The following is a 17,482-nucleotide window of genomic DNA, read 5'->3' on the forward strand; positions in this document are numbered from 1 at the left end:
ATAGGCAGTTGGAAGGGCAGGCAGAAAGGGCGGGAGTCGCTATTTGAACGGGCCGCGGGAGGGGCTGCCGTTCTGCTTCCGGCTGGAGTCGGGTGTGGGTCTCGGGCAGCCATGGAGGACCAGCTCCTCGGGGACGACGCGCTGCTGTGGCAGCTCCGGGAAAGCCGCCGCCGCTTCCAGAGGCACATGCAGCGACTGATAGAAAAGGTACGGCACCCCCTACACACACACACACAGGCCCGCTGGAGTGGGGGGGATAGGGGCGCGAGGCCGACGGGGGAAAACGGGGTTGGGAGCTGGGGTGAGGATGGAGGCGGCGGAGCGCGGGGCCAACGGGAAGGGCGGGAAGGGTAAGGGAGACGGGGGTGGCGAGGAGGAAGCGGGGTTGGGGAGAGGGGACTGGGGGGCTGGGATGGAGAGGGAGGTGGTTGGGGGGCGAGAGGGAGGAACCTTGGGGTGGAAGAGGGTGCTTCCAGACTTCCGGGGTGGGGGCGAGAGGGAGGGAGCTTGGGGTGGGGGGTTCTTCCAGACATCCAGCCTCGCGCTGGCGCCGCCTCCGCCCGGGGCAGGGCCTCCTCGTGGCCCTCGGACCTGACGAGATGCCCTGTCTCTCCCGCAGTACAACCAGCCCTTCGAGGATGCCCCGCTGGTGCAGATGTCCACCCTGACCTATGAGACACCCCAGGGTACGAGTCCTCCCCACCTTCTGAGTGTTTACGCGTGTGAACAGAATAGTGTCTTCCCCAGAGCGCGAAATGCCGTCCCTGCTCTCATGAAAATAAACCGTGCTCACCTAGGAGGAATTAAAGCATTACTAATTCCCTTGAACCTATACGTTACTTAAATCACTTATTTCCGGCAGAATTACTTATTAAAACAGAATTCTGCAGACCCACAGACGCCTGCCCCTGCTTGGTCGCTTGTTTCTGTCCCGTTGGGCTGGTTGCTTTAACAGTGGAGGCCGGGTCTCTGTTTCTTCATCTGTCACAGGGGGAGAGGACGATACCTACTTGGTGGGGACGTCTGAAGTTACATGAGTGTGTTTGTGGAGTTCTTGGAACAGGGCCCGGCTCTCATAAACACTCCTATTGACTGTCATTTGACCTATTTGACTGGGAGTGTTAACTGTCCTCAGGCTCAGAGCTCTCGGAATGTGACGAGAAGGAGCCGTTCTGTTTAGTGGTTGATGCTGGAAGCTGACTTAGCTCTCATGGATTCTCTTTGCTAACTAGGTGAAGACATCAGTTCCGCCCACTCAGTCTTATTCCCAGCTCATTCTGACCCACTAGTGAAGGCCAGTCTCCCATCCAGCTCTGCTGTGCACTGGACAGGCAGGCCCTAGAAGTTTCGTACCAGCTTCTGAAGTAAAATAAAGGGTTAGCTGTCTGCCTTTTTAGCTGAGCCAGCCACCTGTGGGTGAAAAGTTTATGAAGACAAAAGCTAAGATATTCCGGCTCCAGGTTTCACTTACTCTCACGTCTCCGTCCAGCGATGACAGTTGTTTTCCGGCGTTTTGAGTAAGATGAAGTATAGAGACAGGTGATGACAAATCTAACCTGAGGGCAGGACACAGGGCCATGTGGGAATCTTTCCTAAGGGTGCCATTGGCAGGCTTCACTCTGTTCTTGTGCACCGTCTCTGCAAGGATGGGCAGTGTCTGGAGCATTCTGGCCCCTCCACATACCTAGTAAAGCGCCACTGACTCCAAGAGTGAAGCCCACTCTGACTCCAGTTTGAGGAGAGCAGTAGTTGAAGCATCTACACAGCCTGACAGCACTCCTACTCAGAGCACCAAGGCCTCCTGGAGAGCTTGTTATAGCACAGACTCCTGGGGCCTCTGGTAGCAATGCTGGGTGTGGATTCAGTGGATCTCAGGAGCTCCTGGCTAATGATAATGCGGTTCCCCGGACCTATTGCTTAGCCCGAGGAGGTACTTTCTGATTAGAAGTAGCGGACCACCTTGGGGCAGAAGTTCCCAATTTAAGGCAACAGCACATGATGTAGAGTGTAGCTAACACTCCCACACTCGTGGTGGTGAAGACAGTGGGGGAATAATAGTTGTTCACATGTGTTGACCACTAACCATGTGCCCTGTGCTTCTGAGAGTCTCATGGTTTGGATTCTCAGCAACCCCTTGAGGTAGGTACTAGTCCTAGGATCCTAGCAGAGATGCAGCAGAAAGAGGTTAGGGAACTAGCCCCATGTCACTTTGCCACACCAGCAAAGCCTTAACTTGAGTTAGCATATTTGCTAAGCATCACTCTGTTCTGGAAAGGCCACATGGTGCAGTGGGCAAGAGCACAGAGAGTCACTGCCCTGGATTCACAGCCTGGCCCCACCAGTTGGCTGTGCAGCCTGAGCAGCCTGGACTTGGTGACTTGACCTACTTCTTGCCTCTGTGTCTCCATCTGTACAGTGAATTTGGTGAGCGCCAGCCTCCTAGAGAGTTAGGATTTCTCTACAAGTCCCATAGATGTGAGTTGTAAATACTAAATGTGATATATGTGGGAAGTGTTTGGGATAGAGCCTGGATCATTGTAAGCACTGTGTATCATCATTAGCAACTATCTCAACCCAATGATCCCTTCTTATTCACTTTGAATTTACCTGGGGGCAAATGGAGGTTTAGGAAGAGATCAAGTATTCTGGCCCAGGTTCTGCTAGCTAGTAAGTGGCAGGACTCCCAAATCTCAGCATTCACCCACACGCTTAGGCCTTGCTCTGTACTGGTAGACTTCCCTCAGAAAGCACTCCGTACATGGGGTAGAGAGGTTGCCCTCAAACAGTGCTTCTGATCTACGTGTAATATATAATTTACTCTCAATATATCTACTTTAAGGATAATACTTGGCATATGTGTGTTCTTTAACCCCATTTAACTCTGGCTTAATGACAAAACTAGATGAGCTATTGCCTCCTAGATAGGAGACTGTCATTAACGACAGGTGTTTGTCTAATTTTAATTTAAAAAAAAAAACAAAACCTTCAACTCCACAAAGATGAAAAACAACAGAATATCAGAAGTAAGGCTTGCTTTCAGTGTTGTATCTGTCTTTTGCCTGCCACTTTGGTTTTCTTTGACACAGATTGAACAGAAATTCAGCAGTCAGGATTGCTTATTTGGTAATTTTAATTTTATTTCTTTTTTGAAGGATTGAGAATTTGGGGTGGAGGACTGGTAAAGGAGAGAAACACAGGACACATCCAGGTATTTAACGTCAAATTTTACCGCCAACACAAGCCGCCATACAGCAATACCGATGTGAATGAAGGTGTGGGTCAGCGGTGGCTGCACCAGGATCCCCCAGAGATCGCTGCAGGGCTCCTGATCTCTGGCTTTCTCACCCGAGCTACCCCCCACTTTCCTCTAAGTATTTACTGAGAAGCTTTGCTTCTGTTGCTTGTCAGGTACCCGAAGGAGCTGTCCCCGTTTCCTCTGCTGTAGGCCGAAGGGCTCTTGACAGCAGCGCCATGGGCAGGGCTGGCTGGAGGGAGAAACCCGTTCCTGCCCCAGCTGCAGTCATAGCTGTGAGCTTACGTTGTTGGGTCCTTACAGAAAAGATCCAAACCAGTTGCTTTGAGGAAACGTGCCTCTTTTCTCTTCTGCAAAGGGAAGAGATTAGGGAGAGGGTGCAGGATCACGCCTCTTTCCCCCATGAGGTCCCTTCCAAAACCCCGGTGTGGTTTTCCTGAATTTATCTGTGGACACTGAGACAGGTGGCCTGCTATGTTCATGGGAGGAGCCAACATAGTTTGCCTTCCCGCTGGGAGACCCCACGGTAATTTTTGCAAGGACGTCTGGGATCCCCTTAATGACTGCTTCTCAGCCAAGAAGACGGTGCCCCAGAATGAAAACGTCAGGGTTAGGATTCCTGAACCATTAACAGGAATTCTGAAATAAAATTTCTTCCTGATTATTTTCATCACCCACATCATGTATTTAGTTGTAGAAATGTTAGAGATACATGTAACTATTAAATTCAACCTAACTTCTACAGTCCCTCATGATATTTTAGTATAATATAATTCCTGTTTATAATACATGTTTTTCACCCTCTTTTTTCCACATAATATATGTTGTGAACATTTTTTTTCATCATCCATTGTATCACTCAATTACCTTTTTTTCAAAACTGCTCTCGTGGGTAGGCATTTAGCTGTTTGCACCTTCCTTTATTATAAACTGGGATCGGCACACTTCCGACAAAGGGCCAGATGAGAAGTATTTTAGGCTTTGCTGGCTGTGTGTTTCCAGCTACTCTGCTCTGTATTAGGAGGGAATACTCCTGTATGCCATACATGAACAGGCATGGCTGTGTTCCCTTGAGCTTTATAAGACCCCTGTTATAAATACCCCTTGAAGGACCATCTTTGCGTTTTCCCAGGGCCTATACTAGCCCTTATCTAGTAGTCGCCAGGAGGTGCAATCATCAGGTCAAAGGATTTGCACTCTAAATTATGCTTAATAATGATGCCCACCTGTCAGACCAGTATTTGAACGGCCTGGGTTGCCAAGTGTTTTCATCTGCACATTTATTTAAGGTTGTTTTGTTTTGTTTTGTTAAAGATTTTATTTATTTGACAGAGAAAGATAACAGCAAGACAGAACACAAGCAGGAGTGGGAGAGGGAAAAGCAGGCTTCCAGCTGAGCAGGGAGCCCAGTGTGGGATCATGATCCTGGGATCATGACCTGAACCAAAGGCAAATACTTAACTGACTGAGCCACCCAGGCACCCCTATTTAAGGTTTTTGCTTGAAATGTAGGAGCACTGCTGCCTGGGATCTATAGAATTTTGAGCTCCTCTCCTAGGATTAGAAAACTAGATGTTATCTGTGCTGACCCCTCAGACTTCTGCCGTCCCCCAAAGTTACTATGTGTGACTATGCCCAACTCTGCCTTCTTTTACCAGACAACCAGAAACTCAGCTGCTCCGCACCCCCAAGATGGTGCCTGGAGGCTGTGGGAGGCAGTAAGCCGCAGTGGGCTAGGTGTGTGTTGACCTATCAGCCTGGTCCCAACACAAGGCCCGGGTTCTTTTTGTAGCCCCAGAGCTTCCAGCCGCTGGGACGTCAGTGCCCAGGACTCAGCTTCCCCTCGTTTTTTTGGTTTGTTTTTTGTTTTATTTTTAAGAATTTATGTATTTGACAGAGAGAGATCACAAGTAGGCAGAAAGGCAAGCAGAGAGAGAGAGAGGAGGAAGCTCTCTTGGCAGAGAGCCTGATTGGGGACTTAATCCCCGGCCCCTGAGATCATGACCTGAGCCGAAGGCAGAGGCTTAACCCACTGAGCCACCCAGGCACCCTCCCCTAGTTTTCCAATCAAGTTCTGCCTCACCTCCAGACACAGCAGCCACGAAACAGTTCCAGAGACTTCTCTAGTTCTTCCTATCTGTTCCAGGTGATTCAGCCCTTCCTCACCTGAGGCAAAAGGGGCGACATTCCCTAAGGCAGGATTCAGTTACCAGGCAGTGTTCACAGCCAGCCACAAATCCCCCTGATCCTGAGGTGACACCTGCAGGGACAGGCCTCCCCATGCTCTGACTACTGTTCTTGTGAAGCGGGGGAGTTCCTAAGCTCCTTTAGCCAATCTGGTGTCTTGAATTCTCAAATTTTACTAATGAGAACCCACGGATGGCATCCGTCAGGATTGTTAGCAAGGCCTATTAGCAGTCTGGCCCCTGCATTCTCATCTTTGCTCCTCGCTATCCATAGTTTACCATCCAAGTGGCTCTGGGAATAGCAGCCCAGGCACACCCAGAGGAAGAAAGCCATTCCTTCTCTGAGGAGAGGCCCTGCCATCAAAAGGAAGTCTCAAGGCCCTTTATGCGGGAAGGTTCTAGGAGTCCGTGAAACCTTGTGCTCTCATGCTAAAGGGAGGATTGTAGGGTTGTTACTTCACTGTGGCTTTAAAGTGTGTTGTCACTGAGTCGAGCCTGTCTTCTGTGCTTTTGAGGACTCCCCGGTGGAGGCAGTCAGCAGGAGTGATGGCAGCCCCGCGGAAGCCAGCACCAGAGGTCCAGCTCCCTCCGTGCCCAGCACACAGGTCCTGGCAGTGGGTGAGTGTCCCTGTGCTAGGTGGCGAGTTCGGGAGGGGCACGGGTCCCCAGTACAGCATTCAAAGTCCAGATCCCTCACTAGGACTTTTTACCAAGGTTATTTTAAAAACAAGAGCATCTTAAAGTGCCTGCTAGTTCCTTCTATCTTGCTTAGTTACATTGTGGTTCTTGACACCTAAGCAGCGCTCAGACCTTCTTGAAGAATGGATGTACACGCTCCCATCCGTTTTTTAGCTTATTGCCCCTCTTAAAAACGTCTCAGGAATTTCACAAGTCTTCAGATTGGCCCCACAGGGCGGTGTTTGGACTGCTGACTCCTGTAGGACGTCTTCCTTCCTCTGCGTCACCTTGTCCTCCATGGGGCTGCCTTCCCTGCTCCAGGCCAGCCCCAGGCTACCCAAACCCTGACCCAGCCTGTTTTCTGGTGAATCTGTCAGCACTGCCTTTCTCTCTTTGGCGCCTCCCTCAGCCCTGTGCAGCCCGTCAGTGTTGAACGCACTCAGATTTCACCTCAAGCTCAGTCAAGCATAGTTGACAGGCCTCCCTGCCTTGTGTCCCTCTCTCTGCATTGGTTTGACTTCTCTTCACGACCCAACTTAGAGGAGCTGCCCTTGCTTCCCACCTGCCAGGCACTCCACCAGCTCCATCCTGGCTCCCGACTCCCATCTGGAACTCTCAGTGATCCCAGCCACCCTGTTGCTGACTCATTGGCATTCTGGGGTTTCTATCCCACTGCCCTCTTGGTAGCATTTGGAGTTTCTGGAAATCCTGGCTTTAGTCTGTGGCCCTATGGGTTTTCTTCCTTCTCCACCCCACTCCTGCCATCCCACATCCCTTCTCTACCAGATGCCCTTTCTTGAGATTGGTCTGAGCCCCTCACTCTGGTGCAACCCCCAGCCCAGACCCTGTCAGCCTCTCTTCTCAGTCTAAACTTGGCACATCTAAACTGAAAATGTCAACCAGAAGAATTGCCCTTGGCACATCTGTAATATGAGCCAGAAACCCAGCCCCTCCCTCCCTCCCTGTGCCTCTGCCTCCCCCGTCCCTCTTGTAGCTCTGCCCCTGTGCCCCGCCATACCACCACAACACCAGCCCTTCCCCTGCTGGCACCTGCGACAGCGCCCATTCAGGCATGCCACTTCTCTGCTCAAAGCACTGCAGTGGCTTCATGTTGCTCTTGGGACGAAGAGCAGAATCCTGGCTTGCCCACCGTGTTTCACTGCCCCCAGGAAGCCCCCTGACCCCCAGATCAGAACAGACCCCCACCTTCACCCAGGCTCCATACACCAGCCCTTCTCCAGATAGCAGTTAACCAGACTGTAGGTCTGTAATGTCAGACTTTGTAACTGGCCCAAAACCCCCATCTCCTGCTGGCACTGGTCCTCCACAGGCTTCATGTGCTCTGCCCAGCTCTCGCCAGCAGCTCACCTGCTCCAGGCCAGCTATAAAAATGGATTCAGTCCTTCAGACAACACAGGGCGGTCTTGCCAAGGAGAACCAGGTGTTTACTCATTGATCCCAACTACAACTCCACAAATCCTTAGTTCCGTGAGTTCCTGGACTGCTTGAAATAATTAGAATGGTTATCCCAGAGCTTCACTGTCCAATTTGATGGCACACATCACCGGTGGACAGTCAAATGAACTGAAAATTAAATAAAATTTAACTTAAAGTTCCCCAGCCTTAGAGCCACATTCCAAGTGCTCGCCGGCCACACTGTGGCTGACATAGCAGACAGCCGGGAGGTAGACAACAGCCCTGAGCCACAGTGACTCTGCTCCTAGAATCAGGCCATCGAAGGAGTTCAAGGTGATAGAAGGCTTCTCCAGGGGCACCTGAGTGGCTCAGGCGGTTGGGCTTCTAACTTAGTCTCGGGTCATGATCTCAGGGTCCTGGGATTGAGCCCCACATTGGGCTCTGCCCTCAGCGAAGTGTCTGCTTCTCCCTTTCCCTCTCCCCTCCCCCAGCTCCTGCATAAGCTCTCCCTCAAATAAATAAATCTTTTTTTTTTTTTTTTCCAGTAAGATTTGATTTATATATTTGACAGAGAGGGAACACAAGCAGGGGAAGCTGGAGAGGGAGAAAAAGGCTTCCTGCTGAGCAGGGAGCCTGATGTGGGCCTCGATCCCGAGCCCCTGGATCATGACCTGAGCCAAAGGCAGATGCTTAAGGACTGAGCCACCAGGCACTCAATAAATAAAATCTTTTTTAAAAAAAGAAGGAAAGCAAGAAAGCTGCTTCTCCAGTCATATTCCTGCCCTGATGGGTTTGTTGCATTGCTAGTAATCAGGACAGCAACAGATGGCTGTGTCCTTATTAAAGGGAGCACTCTAGAACATACTCCAATGGTGCAAACACTATCCTTAAGAGGAAATGCAAGGTTTCTTTAAAATGCTGATGGAGATTTCCATTTTTTTGCTTTCAGATTCAAAAAACAATAATGATGCATCTTTATATCAGGAAGACATGATTGCTGGGTCCTTCATGGTAAGACCCACCTGTTAGAATGAAGGGACCGAGCCAGAGCTCAGGGGTACAAGAGCATGTCCTTATTTCCAGTGTATTTCTTGTCCTCTTTAGACTCACTCTTTGCTAATACCACCCCTCACGTCTCTGATCCTCCTCCTCCTCCTGTCTTGCATGCAGCAGCCTTCACTGCCCCTGTTCAAGCCTGGTTTACTGAACTTAAAAAAAATGTTGGATGATGTTCCGTGTGAACCATCACAGTTCACTGTGCACCCATACCCTTGATCGTGATATTGAAAGTTAGGTTCTAAGTTGGCCTTTGCCTGAGAGGCAGTGTCATAAGGAAGTTGTTTCCAGGGAGTATTTCCAGGTCAGCCCTTGGAAGCCCATGTCATCACGAGGTCACGTCATCAGGCCATTGATTTGCCTGCCACCCAGAGTGGCCCAGTGGTCCCAGAACCACCTGTCAGGATCCAATCTCCTCTTCCCTCCATTGGGATACACTTGTATACACAGAGAACTTAGTCTAGTGGGGTGTCTTTCCTGGTCCCAGTGTCAGATGCTGGAAGAGCTCGCATGTGGGTTTTTCCCTAAAATTGCTGTTTTCATCCAGAGTTTGCCATAAACCTGGTTTGACTTTTTAGTGTCTAACTAGAATAGGCTGTGACCCTGGGAGAAGAAGGAGGGTACTTTTTGAAGTGTTACATAGGGGTGGCAGTGAAGGGGAAGTAGGTGGTCCCAGCAATAAGAAACATCCTGGACAATGTGTGTTTGTGTTATCCCCCTTATCCTCCTGTGGCTTCCCACTCCGGTGCAGGGTGAAGGTCAACGCGCCCTCTCCCCCGTGCTTGGCAGAAGGGGAACGGAGAGGCCTCCTTAGCCAAAACGCTGAACATCTTTTCTCGTAAATGTACTGATCAGGGCTGATTCTCAAAGTTCAGTCCCGAACTCACCTAAGAATATTCAGATTGTTTTAAATTATTTTCTGTTCTAGGAATGCTGTCCTAAACCTCCACAGACTTCTCTTTTTTGTCTTTTTTTACTTTCTTTTGGATGGTTGCCCCTGAGTAAATGATCCAAAGCTCGATTTCTGGGTCCAGAGGCTTTTCAGAGGATCTGGACCACTTTGCACTAACAGCAAAGAGCGAAAAGTGACTTTGAAGAACTTCATTTACTGATGTGTAGTTAATGAACTTGCCAGTTTGTTCCAGCACCCAAGAGTTCATCCAGACCCAAAAGCTCTTATGAATACTGATTCGCTTCTGTATCAGCCTGCAGTGCCTTGGAGCCCTTTGAAAAACAAGTTAAGGAGGAAATACTTGACCCAGGTGGATGTTCTGCTCCAGGATGAAGGACGTTCAGAGGTAATGTGCTTCCCGGCATGCATCTTCTGATAATTGAATCCTAGAGACACACGGAGGCCCACCAATCAGGTTCTTGTTCACTCTCTCTGGAACCCAGAAGGAGCCTCCCAAACAAGTGTTTAGAAACCATATCATTCCCGGGATTGCAGACTTCCACTCTCCTCGAGGAAGCGCTCCAGGTCCTCGGGGGCAGCAGGGATCAGGGAAGCTCGTGGGATGCATCCTCCGTCGCCCTCTGTTCTGCAGCAGCTCACAGAAATGTTAAGGGGCCCCACCTTGGGGTAGTGATGGGGAAGCAACAGCTCCCCGCTCCCCGCGGCTCTGGGGTGACCGGGCTGGCACTGGCAGCAAGTGCCCTCTGCACCTGACCTGCGGTTGTGTCACGGGAGGTCTATGCTGAGGTCTGGGCTGCCCCACCGGCCCTTGCCCAGGGTGGGTGTCCACCACGCTCCCCCACAGCCAGTCTCCCAGAGCTTCGTCTGACAGAGCAAGGACACCAGCTCTAGCTTTCCAAGTTCTGTCAGGGTCTTCTCATAAAGGACATTTTCATATTCAGTAACTAGGAGGTAAGTGACGTGGGATGAATCATTTATCTCAAAGGCAGCAAACTTCACAGGAACATGTACTTTTTCTTATTGTGTTGCTGACCAGTGAGAATGCCATGGCCGAGGACCATTGAATTGATGGATTTACTAGAAATGGCCTTTTCCTTTATCCTAGAGCAGCGGGGGGTGGGGTCCTGGCAGATGGGTGGCAGCAGTGACCCTCTCAGGGGGAGTCCCCTGAGGGTCACATGAACAAGCTCCCAGATTTTACTAAGACACCTCCTCCCACCACTGCTGGAGGCTGCAGCCACTGGGATTGTGGTCACACTTGTCACATCTGCTGCTGAGCTCAGACCCACGGCCTGTGGATGGGGAAGAGCAGCTCTCATACCATCCTGCGGGGCCTGGCACTGGCAGTGGGGGACAGCTTAGGACACCCCCAAATGTTAAATCATATGCTTTGATTTCAGTGTACTGACGATGGAGTTGGAGAGGATACCCCTCTAACACTGAGTCCCTCCTTGGCCTCACCTGCTGGGCCTGTCCATGGTGAGTGTGATATAGAAACTTGGCGTGAACCGTGTCCCTTCTGCTTATGTGCATGTTTCATTGACATAACTGTTAGACCAGCACTTAATAGATAAATTATTCATATTTAACTAACAGACTGCTTTTTTCCTCTGGCACTGTGGCGTGCTAATTGTTAATTAGCTCTTTATTCCAACATACTGTTGTGAAATGTTTGAATCTCCAGAAACATAGGACTCCTACAATAGACATCCTTTGTTTGCATGTAATAATCCACATTTTGTAGCATTTTCTTATTCGCCCACTGCCCCCATGCCCACGCACCGTGTCCGTCGACCAGCGCTCACATCTGTGCTGTCCCTAAGTGCTGGCAGGTCTGCTAAGAACAGGGAAACCCCAGGCCTGGGGGGTGGAGCTGTCCTGTGCAGGCCAGAAGGCTCCTGGGCCATCTCCTATCTCATGAATAGTCCTGGCCGCTGGTAGTCTTACAGAACGTACCTGTTTGGACTTCTCTGGACTTCCTCCAGGTTAAGTTCATGTTAAACTTTTTTGGCTATCCGTTCTGAGTACAGTGTTCAAAATCATTTGATTTCTTTTTCCTCCTGCCATTATCATAAATTTGATAAGCACTTGAGTGCTTTCTGGGTCTATTTTCACTTTTTAGAGTTCTCCCTATCCTCGTTGGTTTAATTTTATTTTTTAAATACATAAAACATGGCACATGTGCAAGTCCAGTCTGTATGAAGAGGTGTATCCGGGAGTCCTGGGTCTTCCCTGCCCCCCAGCCCTGCAGGTAAACAGTGTCATTGTTTGGTTTCTTCTGAGACTTTGAAAAAGGCATCCAGCATGCACACCATCACCCGGGGAAGGAAGACCCCACTGGGGAAGTTTTTTTTTTTTTTTTAAGATTTTATTTATTTATTTATTTGACAGAGAGAAATCACAAGTAGACGGAGAGGCAGGCAGAGAGAGAGAGGGAAGCAGGCTCCCTGCTGAGCAGAGAGCCCGATGCGGGACTCGATCCCAGGACCCTGAGATCATGACCTGAGCCGAAGGCAGCGGCTTAACCCACTGAGCCACCCAGGCGCCCCACTGGGGAAGTTTTGTGGGGAGAGTAGAAATTTAAGTTTGAGAGCTAGAAAGAAATCTCTGAGAAAAATCTAGTTCTATATTTTCATGGAACTTTCCTCTTTTTTGTCTTGCATAAAAAAGCCTCATCCCCATCCACCCTTTAGTTCTGTGGTCTCGCCCCATCTTGAATGGTGGCACTTTACCTTGTGTGTGTTTTCCTCCAGGAAGCCGTGGCCATGTGTCCAGAAGGAGTCCTGGTGGCCCAGTTAAGCCGGCTTCATCGACCGGGGAGTGTGATCCAGCAGACCTGGCCCTCGTGCCTAGAAGCGACAGTCTTACGTTCCAGGGGGCTGAGGGGCACAGCCGCTCAAGCAGCCCGGCCTTGGAGGCTGACATCATCTGTGACGTGACCATCAGCGACCTGTATGCAGGCATGCTGCACTCGATGAGCCGGCTGCTGAGCACAAAACCGGCTTGTATCATCTCTACCAAAACCTCGTTCATCGCTCACAGCCGGAGCTCCAGGAGGAGGCACAAGTGTAAGAACAGAATGAACCAGACACCGTGCCGTGGAGCCGGGCTCCCTCAAAGTGTTTCCCAGGAGACACTCCCATCCTGTTCTAAGCCACTGAAGGACAGGAAAGTGTTAAGAGATTGCGAGAACTTTCTAGATGCTTCTGGCCAGAAGGCAGCAGTAGAATTGGAAAAAGCTTTCCCTGAAGTCAACAAACCCGAGATCCACAAATTAGATCCACGCTGGAATAAGCTTAGGGGGTTGAAGAGTTTAATGCCTCAGGGGTGTTCATTGACTTACAGAGGAACCTGTACAATGCATCATCTTGGTCAGGAAAATAGACTTAAGGCACTAAAATGGTTAATTTCTCCTATAAAAATCGTTTCCAGACCAAGAGTACTGCGGGACAAGGGAAGAAATCGTTACAGGGAAATTGGAATCCAATTTGATAAGCTTCATCAGGAATATTGCCCAAACCCTGGGAAACAGCCCTGCCTGACTTCCCTTCCGGGACCCTCAGCAGTGGCCGTGTACAGGGGTGGTCCAGTGAGCCCTTGCAGCCCCCGGGGCTTAGAAACCCGCAGGCTCAGCGGGTTCCAGGAGGCTTTTAAAGACCTGGAAGAACGAGCTATTGGAACAGTGAGATGGAACAGCGAACCCCTGCCATTGAGGGGTTCGCCTCCCTTGCTTTCAGAAACCAGCTCTGTGCAGAGCCCAGGCCGCTCGGAGCAGACCCTTGACCTTTTTCAAGGAAACCATTTTGAAATACTTAGAAAGTCTGTATCTCCCAGCAAAGCCTCATCAGTAGCTGGCAGACAGCCTCCCAGTTGTGGAAGGAATCGTTACAATGAAATAAAGGAGAAATTTGACAAGCTTCATCAAAAGTATTGCCAACAGTCACCGCAGCAGACACAGGCACCTTTACGTATTGGAACATCTCCAGGTGGAGCAAGCCTGGAAGTTCAGTACCCCAGAGGAAGCGCCTTGGAAAAAGCAAACCCAGACTCTGGCTTCCATGGTCCCCCAAAGCGGTCAGCATCACCCCAGTGGAGCATGGAAAGTCCACTGGGCTCGACCGCACTTGAGGCTCAGCCGTCAATGAGCTTCGTGCTTCGGGGCCACCAGTCCCCTCCGAAGAGACGCCGACTATCAGATTCCTTGCTGTATGGACAGTGGGCCAGTTCCCAGGATCCATCGCGTGTGGTGGGCCACGCCATCCCAGGGCCAGGGGAAAGGCTGGCTCCCGACAGCCACCCTGGCAAAAGAAGGTGCGTTTCTGTGGGTCGAATATGGGTGTTTTACAGGAGGATTCTTCTATGCTCGTTTTCCAAACCTCCCCCAAATTCTTTTCCTTCCTCTGAAATGAGCATTTATATCCAGAACCTGTTTGTGGGTGGGATGTGTCGAGGTGGGGGCTGAAAGGGTTCTTAGCGGGAACATTTTTCACACTTCCCACAGCAGTGCATTTGGGGGACTTTTCTAAGAAGCCTCACTAGTAGTGCGCTCTGTCTGTCCTTGTCCGTTTGTGTCCTTCCCAGCCTCTCCTGGTCCTACTCCAAAAACAGACATCCTAAAGCACAGCTGATCTGCAAATAGTGACTTTCCTTTTATTTCTGGACTCCCTGCCGGGGACAGCAGGAGCGGCTGGCCTGGGCCACCTGCTGCTGCTCCGCGACCCAGTGTTCGGCACGGAGGTCCCACCTCTTCCTACAGTCTGGTTCGTGAGGGCACTTGAGTCACGTGTGAATGCGCGTGTGCCGTTCTTTCTCGGGAGAAAAGCTGCAAGAAGGCGGGGTGGGGCGAGGCACCGTGGATTGATCACCGTTTTCCCATGAGCCCCAGGCTTTCCAGCACACGCTTCGGTGTCCCCAGGCTGGGGTTTGGGCAATGAGACTCCTGACCGAGCGCACATTTGTGGTTTTGTGCATTGGTGGTGTGGGCAGGTGAGGTCATGTTGAAACCTTCCTTCTCCCTCCTAGCCCCAAGCAGACGGGCGCCCCCCCGTCAGTGGCCATTCAGATGGACCCCATCTCCCCTAAACATGCCACATTCTCTTTTCCCCACTATGAACCCATCCCAGGAACCTGTGCGTTCCTCTCAGGGATGAGCCCTGAGCTGTCACTGTCCCCACCCCTGAGTGACCCCACTGGTCTTTTCCTGCCTTTGCCAACTCACGCTTCTCGGCATTCAGACCCACATGGCCCCACTCGGAGAGTATTTCCAAAAACCTGAGAGGGTTTTGGCTGCAGGTGGGGCTGGGTACAGGAGAGGACTGGTCCTTCCTGAATGAACACAACCCGTAGGAGCCAGTGCCTCTTCAGGGTCAGAATCATGGTCTGGTCTTTTTTCCCTCTGCTTCCACTTCCTCCGGCTGCCCCTGTATCCTCCAGCCTGCTGTCTGGCTTGTCCTCCACTGAAGCCACTGTTCACCAGTGCCCCTGATGGCCACGTCCCGGGGCATTAACCATGCGGTGGTCTCTGTTCCACCTGACCTGTCCCCTACGTTGTCCTGTCCCTCAGCTTCACCTCTGTGGCTTTTCCCACCTCGTCCCCAGATTTGCTGCCATGTCAGGCCACCTGCTGACCCAGCCCCTGGAGTTCAGCGGGGTCACTCCCCCAGCCCTCTTCCGCCTCCACTGCCGCCAACCCACCCTTCCCACCTTCTCGATGACTGGCGGTCTGTTCTCCTGCCCAGTGAGGGCCTGCCAAGGTCACAGCGAGGAGTAATGCCTTGTGCCTGGCAGTGGAGCAGCCAGAGGAGAGCTCGGCCCTCAGTGGGACCGGCTGCCCTGGAATTTGGTAAGTCATGGTGGCCACGCTCTGGAGGCCTCTCGCAGTTCCGTCTTAAAGCTGTGGCATGAACACACTTAACCATTTTCCACGTTTTTCTTCTTTTTCTACTTATAAATCTTGAGAAAATGGACCAAATCTTCCTGAGCTGCCTACAGAAGGCATGTTAATGGCTGACGTCTGAGTCCCTTTCTGTGTGTCTGGCTGTGCAGAACCTTCTCACTGCCTCCTTCCTGCAACGACCCCTTTCATGAGATAGGTCTCATCTAACAGGCAGGCTCTGTCTCTTACTCTATAAATAAGGGAGTGTAGCTGAATAGCTGAAGCCTCTCTCGAATCCAGAGTCGGCCCAGGCCCTTGATGCCAGGCCAGGAACCACCTGGCTCCTGGGCATAACCACCAGGTGGCGCTGCTCCCTGGAGGCGGGTAACCCTTTGGGGGGTTTTTGCGTCCTTGACACATTTTCTATAGTGGCACACAAATGCTTAGATATATATGCAGTGGAATAAATACAGAACAGTTAAGATTTTGGTGGCATGGGAATTCTAGTGGAATTTTACTGAAATCATTTTCCTTGTCCTCTTTTTTTTTTCTAAAGGAAAGAACACACCTTTCAAGATGGAAGAGAAAAGTGATTTTGTACTCAGAAAAATTGAAAGCTGAAGATGTGTAGCCAAGTTATTTTTCAAGAGTTTGTCCCTCTTCCCCTGTACTCTGTGTGTGTTTAATCCTCAAGAGTATGTGAGAGCTGGCTTCACTTATCTGCCCTTCAAAGCGAATTTCAGTGAAACTTGTCCCTTTGAAATGACTCTGAGTTCTTGGTGTAGAAATTATTTGAATAAAGTTGCTCAGTTAAAATTTTTCATGTGATCCTTTATGGGCTTATTTTCCTTGTGTGTTCTTTTTAAAATGTACACACATCCTCAGAAAGCTCTCCATTCCCAGTCACTAGAGAGCCCTGTTTGCTCTAAAACCCATGTCCGCCCCGGACATGAGGGTTTAAGGTTTAAATTCGGAACTAGGGACCTGGTCTCTTCTATGCTAGCAGGTAGCAAATTAAAACATTAGCTCATCCCTGAAAAGTAATTCCTAACATCTTAATGTTTTTAGCTGAAAACATGCTGTATTTAGATAGTCCTGGGATGGTCCCAAACCTTGCAACCACACGGCGTCCCTGACAAAGCATTTGCTCACACTGCCACCGCCCCACAACCCCCCACTACACCACCTGCCTCCTACCCAGCAGGCCTGTGCTACTGTTCTCTGGCCCAGCCAGGCCCTCGCTACCGGAGAGGCTGGAATAGCAGGGTCACCTAGCAGAAGAAGGCAAGCTAGGAAGAGCTCAGGCATGGGTCTTAGGTAATTGATAGGATCTGCCAATAAAGGATGCCATAGACTATGTAGGATGGTGGGTATTTTTAACATGCCCACTTTAGTACTACACGCATTCCGCGTCTTGGCTTCACCAAAAGGTGTTAGCGCTTGCCAGGAGCTGATGGGTGTTGGTATCACATATCAAGATTCTAGATAGCTGGTTTCCTCCACGCTCCTGTTGGGTGTCTGCTGATAAGGACGCGTGCAGCCGCGATCCTCGAGTGCATGCGTAAGCTTACCTGTGGCATACATCTAGACGTGAGCTGGTCATGGATAGGTGTCTTCAACTCCTCTAAGTTTGCCAAATGGCTTTCCCAAATGGCTATTCCAGTATGCAGTCTGGTAATAGAAGAGGTCCCATTACTGCCACCCGTGGGCGCCACTCTGGGGGCGGAGGTGGGGGGTGGTTGGTTTGTGAAACGTATAGCAGTTTGCGTTTCTAGGGAACTGGATTTTCATTTGCTTTCTTACTCATCTGGGTATGTCCTGGTTGCCAGTTCAATTACACAAACCAATCTGGTCTGGAATAAATTGTAAGTAATTTCTCCTGTCTGTGATGTGTCATTTAACTCCATGGCACCTTACTGTAAAGAAGTTACATTTTAACAGTCAGATAGCCTAACCCTTTATTTTTTTCTGGCATCTGCTGTTAACTTTTTAGAGAAACCCTAGTCTCAGGATTAAAAATACTCTTTCATCTTAAATCTTTGCTTTTCTAATTTAGGTCCACAAACCTTCTAGAGATGTTCTGCGCAGGCACGAAGGGGATAAAG

The 17,482-nt window shown here is 50.3% G+C and overlaps 1 protein-coding gene across 1 annotated transcript; it reads left to right on the forward strand.

Annotated features, from left to right (window-relative positions):
- The first annotated feature begins 49 nt into the window (after window positions 1-49).
- HJURP (Holliday junction recognition protein) lies at window positions 50-16,197 on the forward strand. Its single transcript, XM_059167654.1, has 9 exons — window positions 50-207; window positions 620-686; window positions 3,153-3,208; window positions 5,955-6,057; window positions 8,483-8,544; window positions 9,795-9,887; window positions 10,903-10,981; window positions 12,256-13,813; window positions 15,934-16,197. Exons 1-9 carry the CDS (start codon window positions 112-114, stop codon window positions 15,968-15,970), a joined length of 2,151 nt encoding a protein of 716 aa, XP_059023637.1. The 5' UTR covers window positions 50-111; the 3' UTR covers window positions 15,971-16,197.
- Window positions 16,198-17,482: the final 1,285 nt, after the last annotated feature.

Source organism: Mustela lutreola, chromosome 3 (assembly GCF_030435805.1).
Source record: "Mustela lutreola isolate mMusLut2 chromosome 3, mMusLut2.pri, whole genome shotgun sequence".
NCBI lineage: Eukaryota > Metazoa > Chordata > Mammalia > Carnivora > Mustelidae > Mustela > Mustela lutreola.

Bases quoted from the DNA above. Each gene is read 5' to 3' on its own strand.
- HJURP (XM_059167654.1), top strand. From the start codon at position 112: ATGGAGGACCAGCTCCTCGGGGACGACGCGCTGCTGTGGCAGCTCCGG. The intron at 208-619 runs GTACGGCACCCC...TCTCTCCCGCAG, and splicing joins TGCAGCGACTGATAGAAAAG to TACAACCAGCCCTTCGAGGA. The intron at 10,982-12,255 runs GTGAGTGTGATA...GTTTTCCTCCAG, and splicing joins ACCTGCTGGGCCTGTCCATG to GAAGCCGTGGCCATGTGTCC.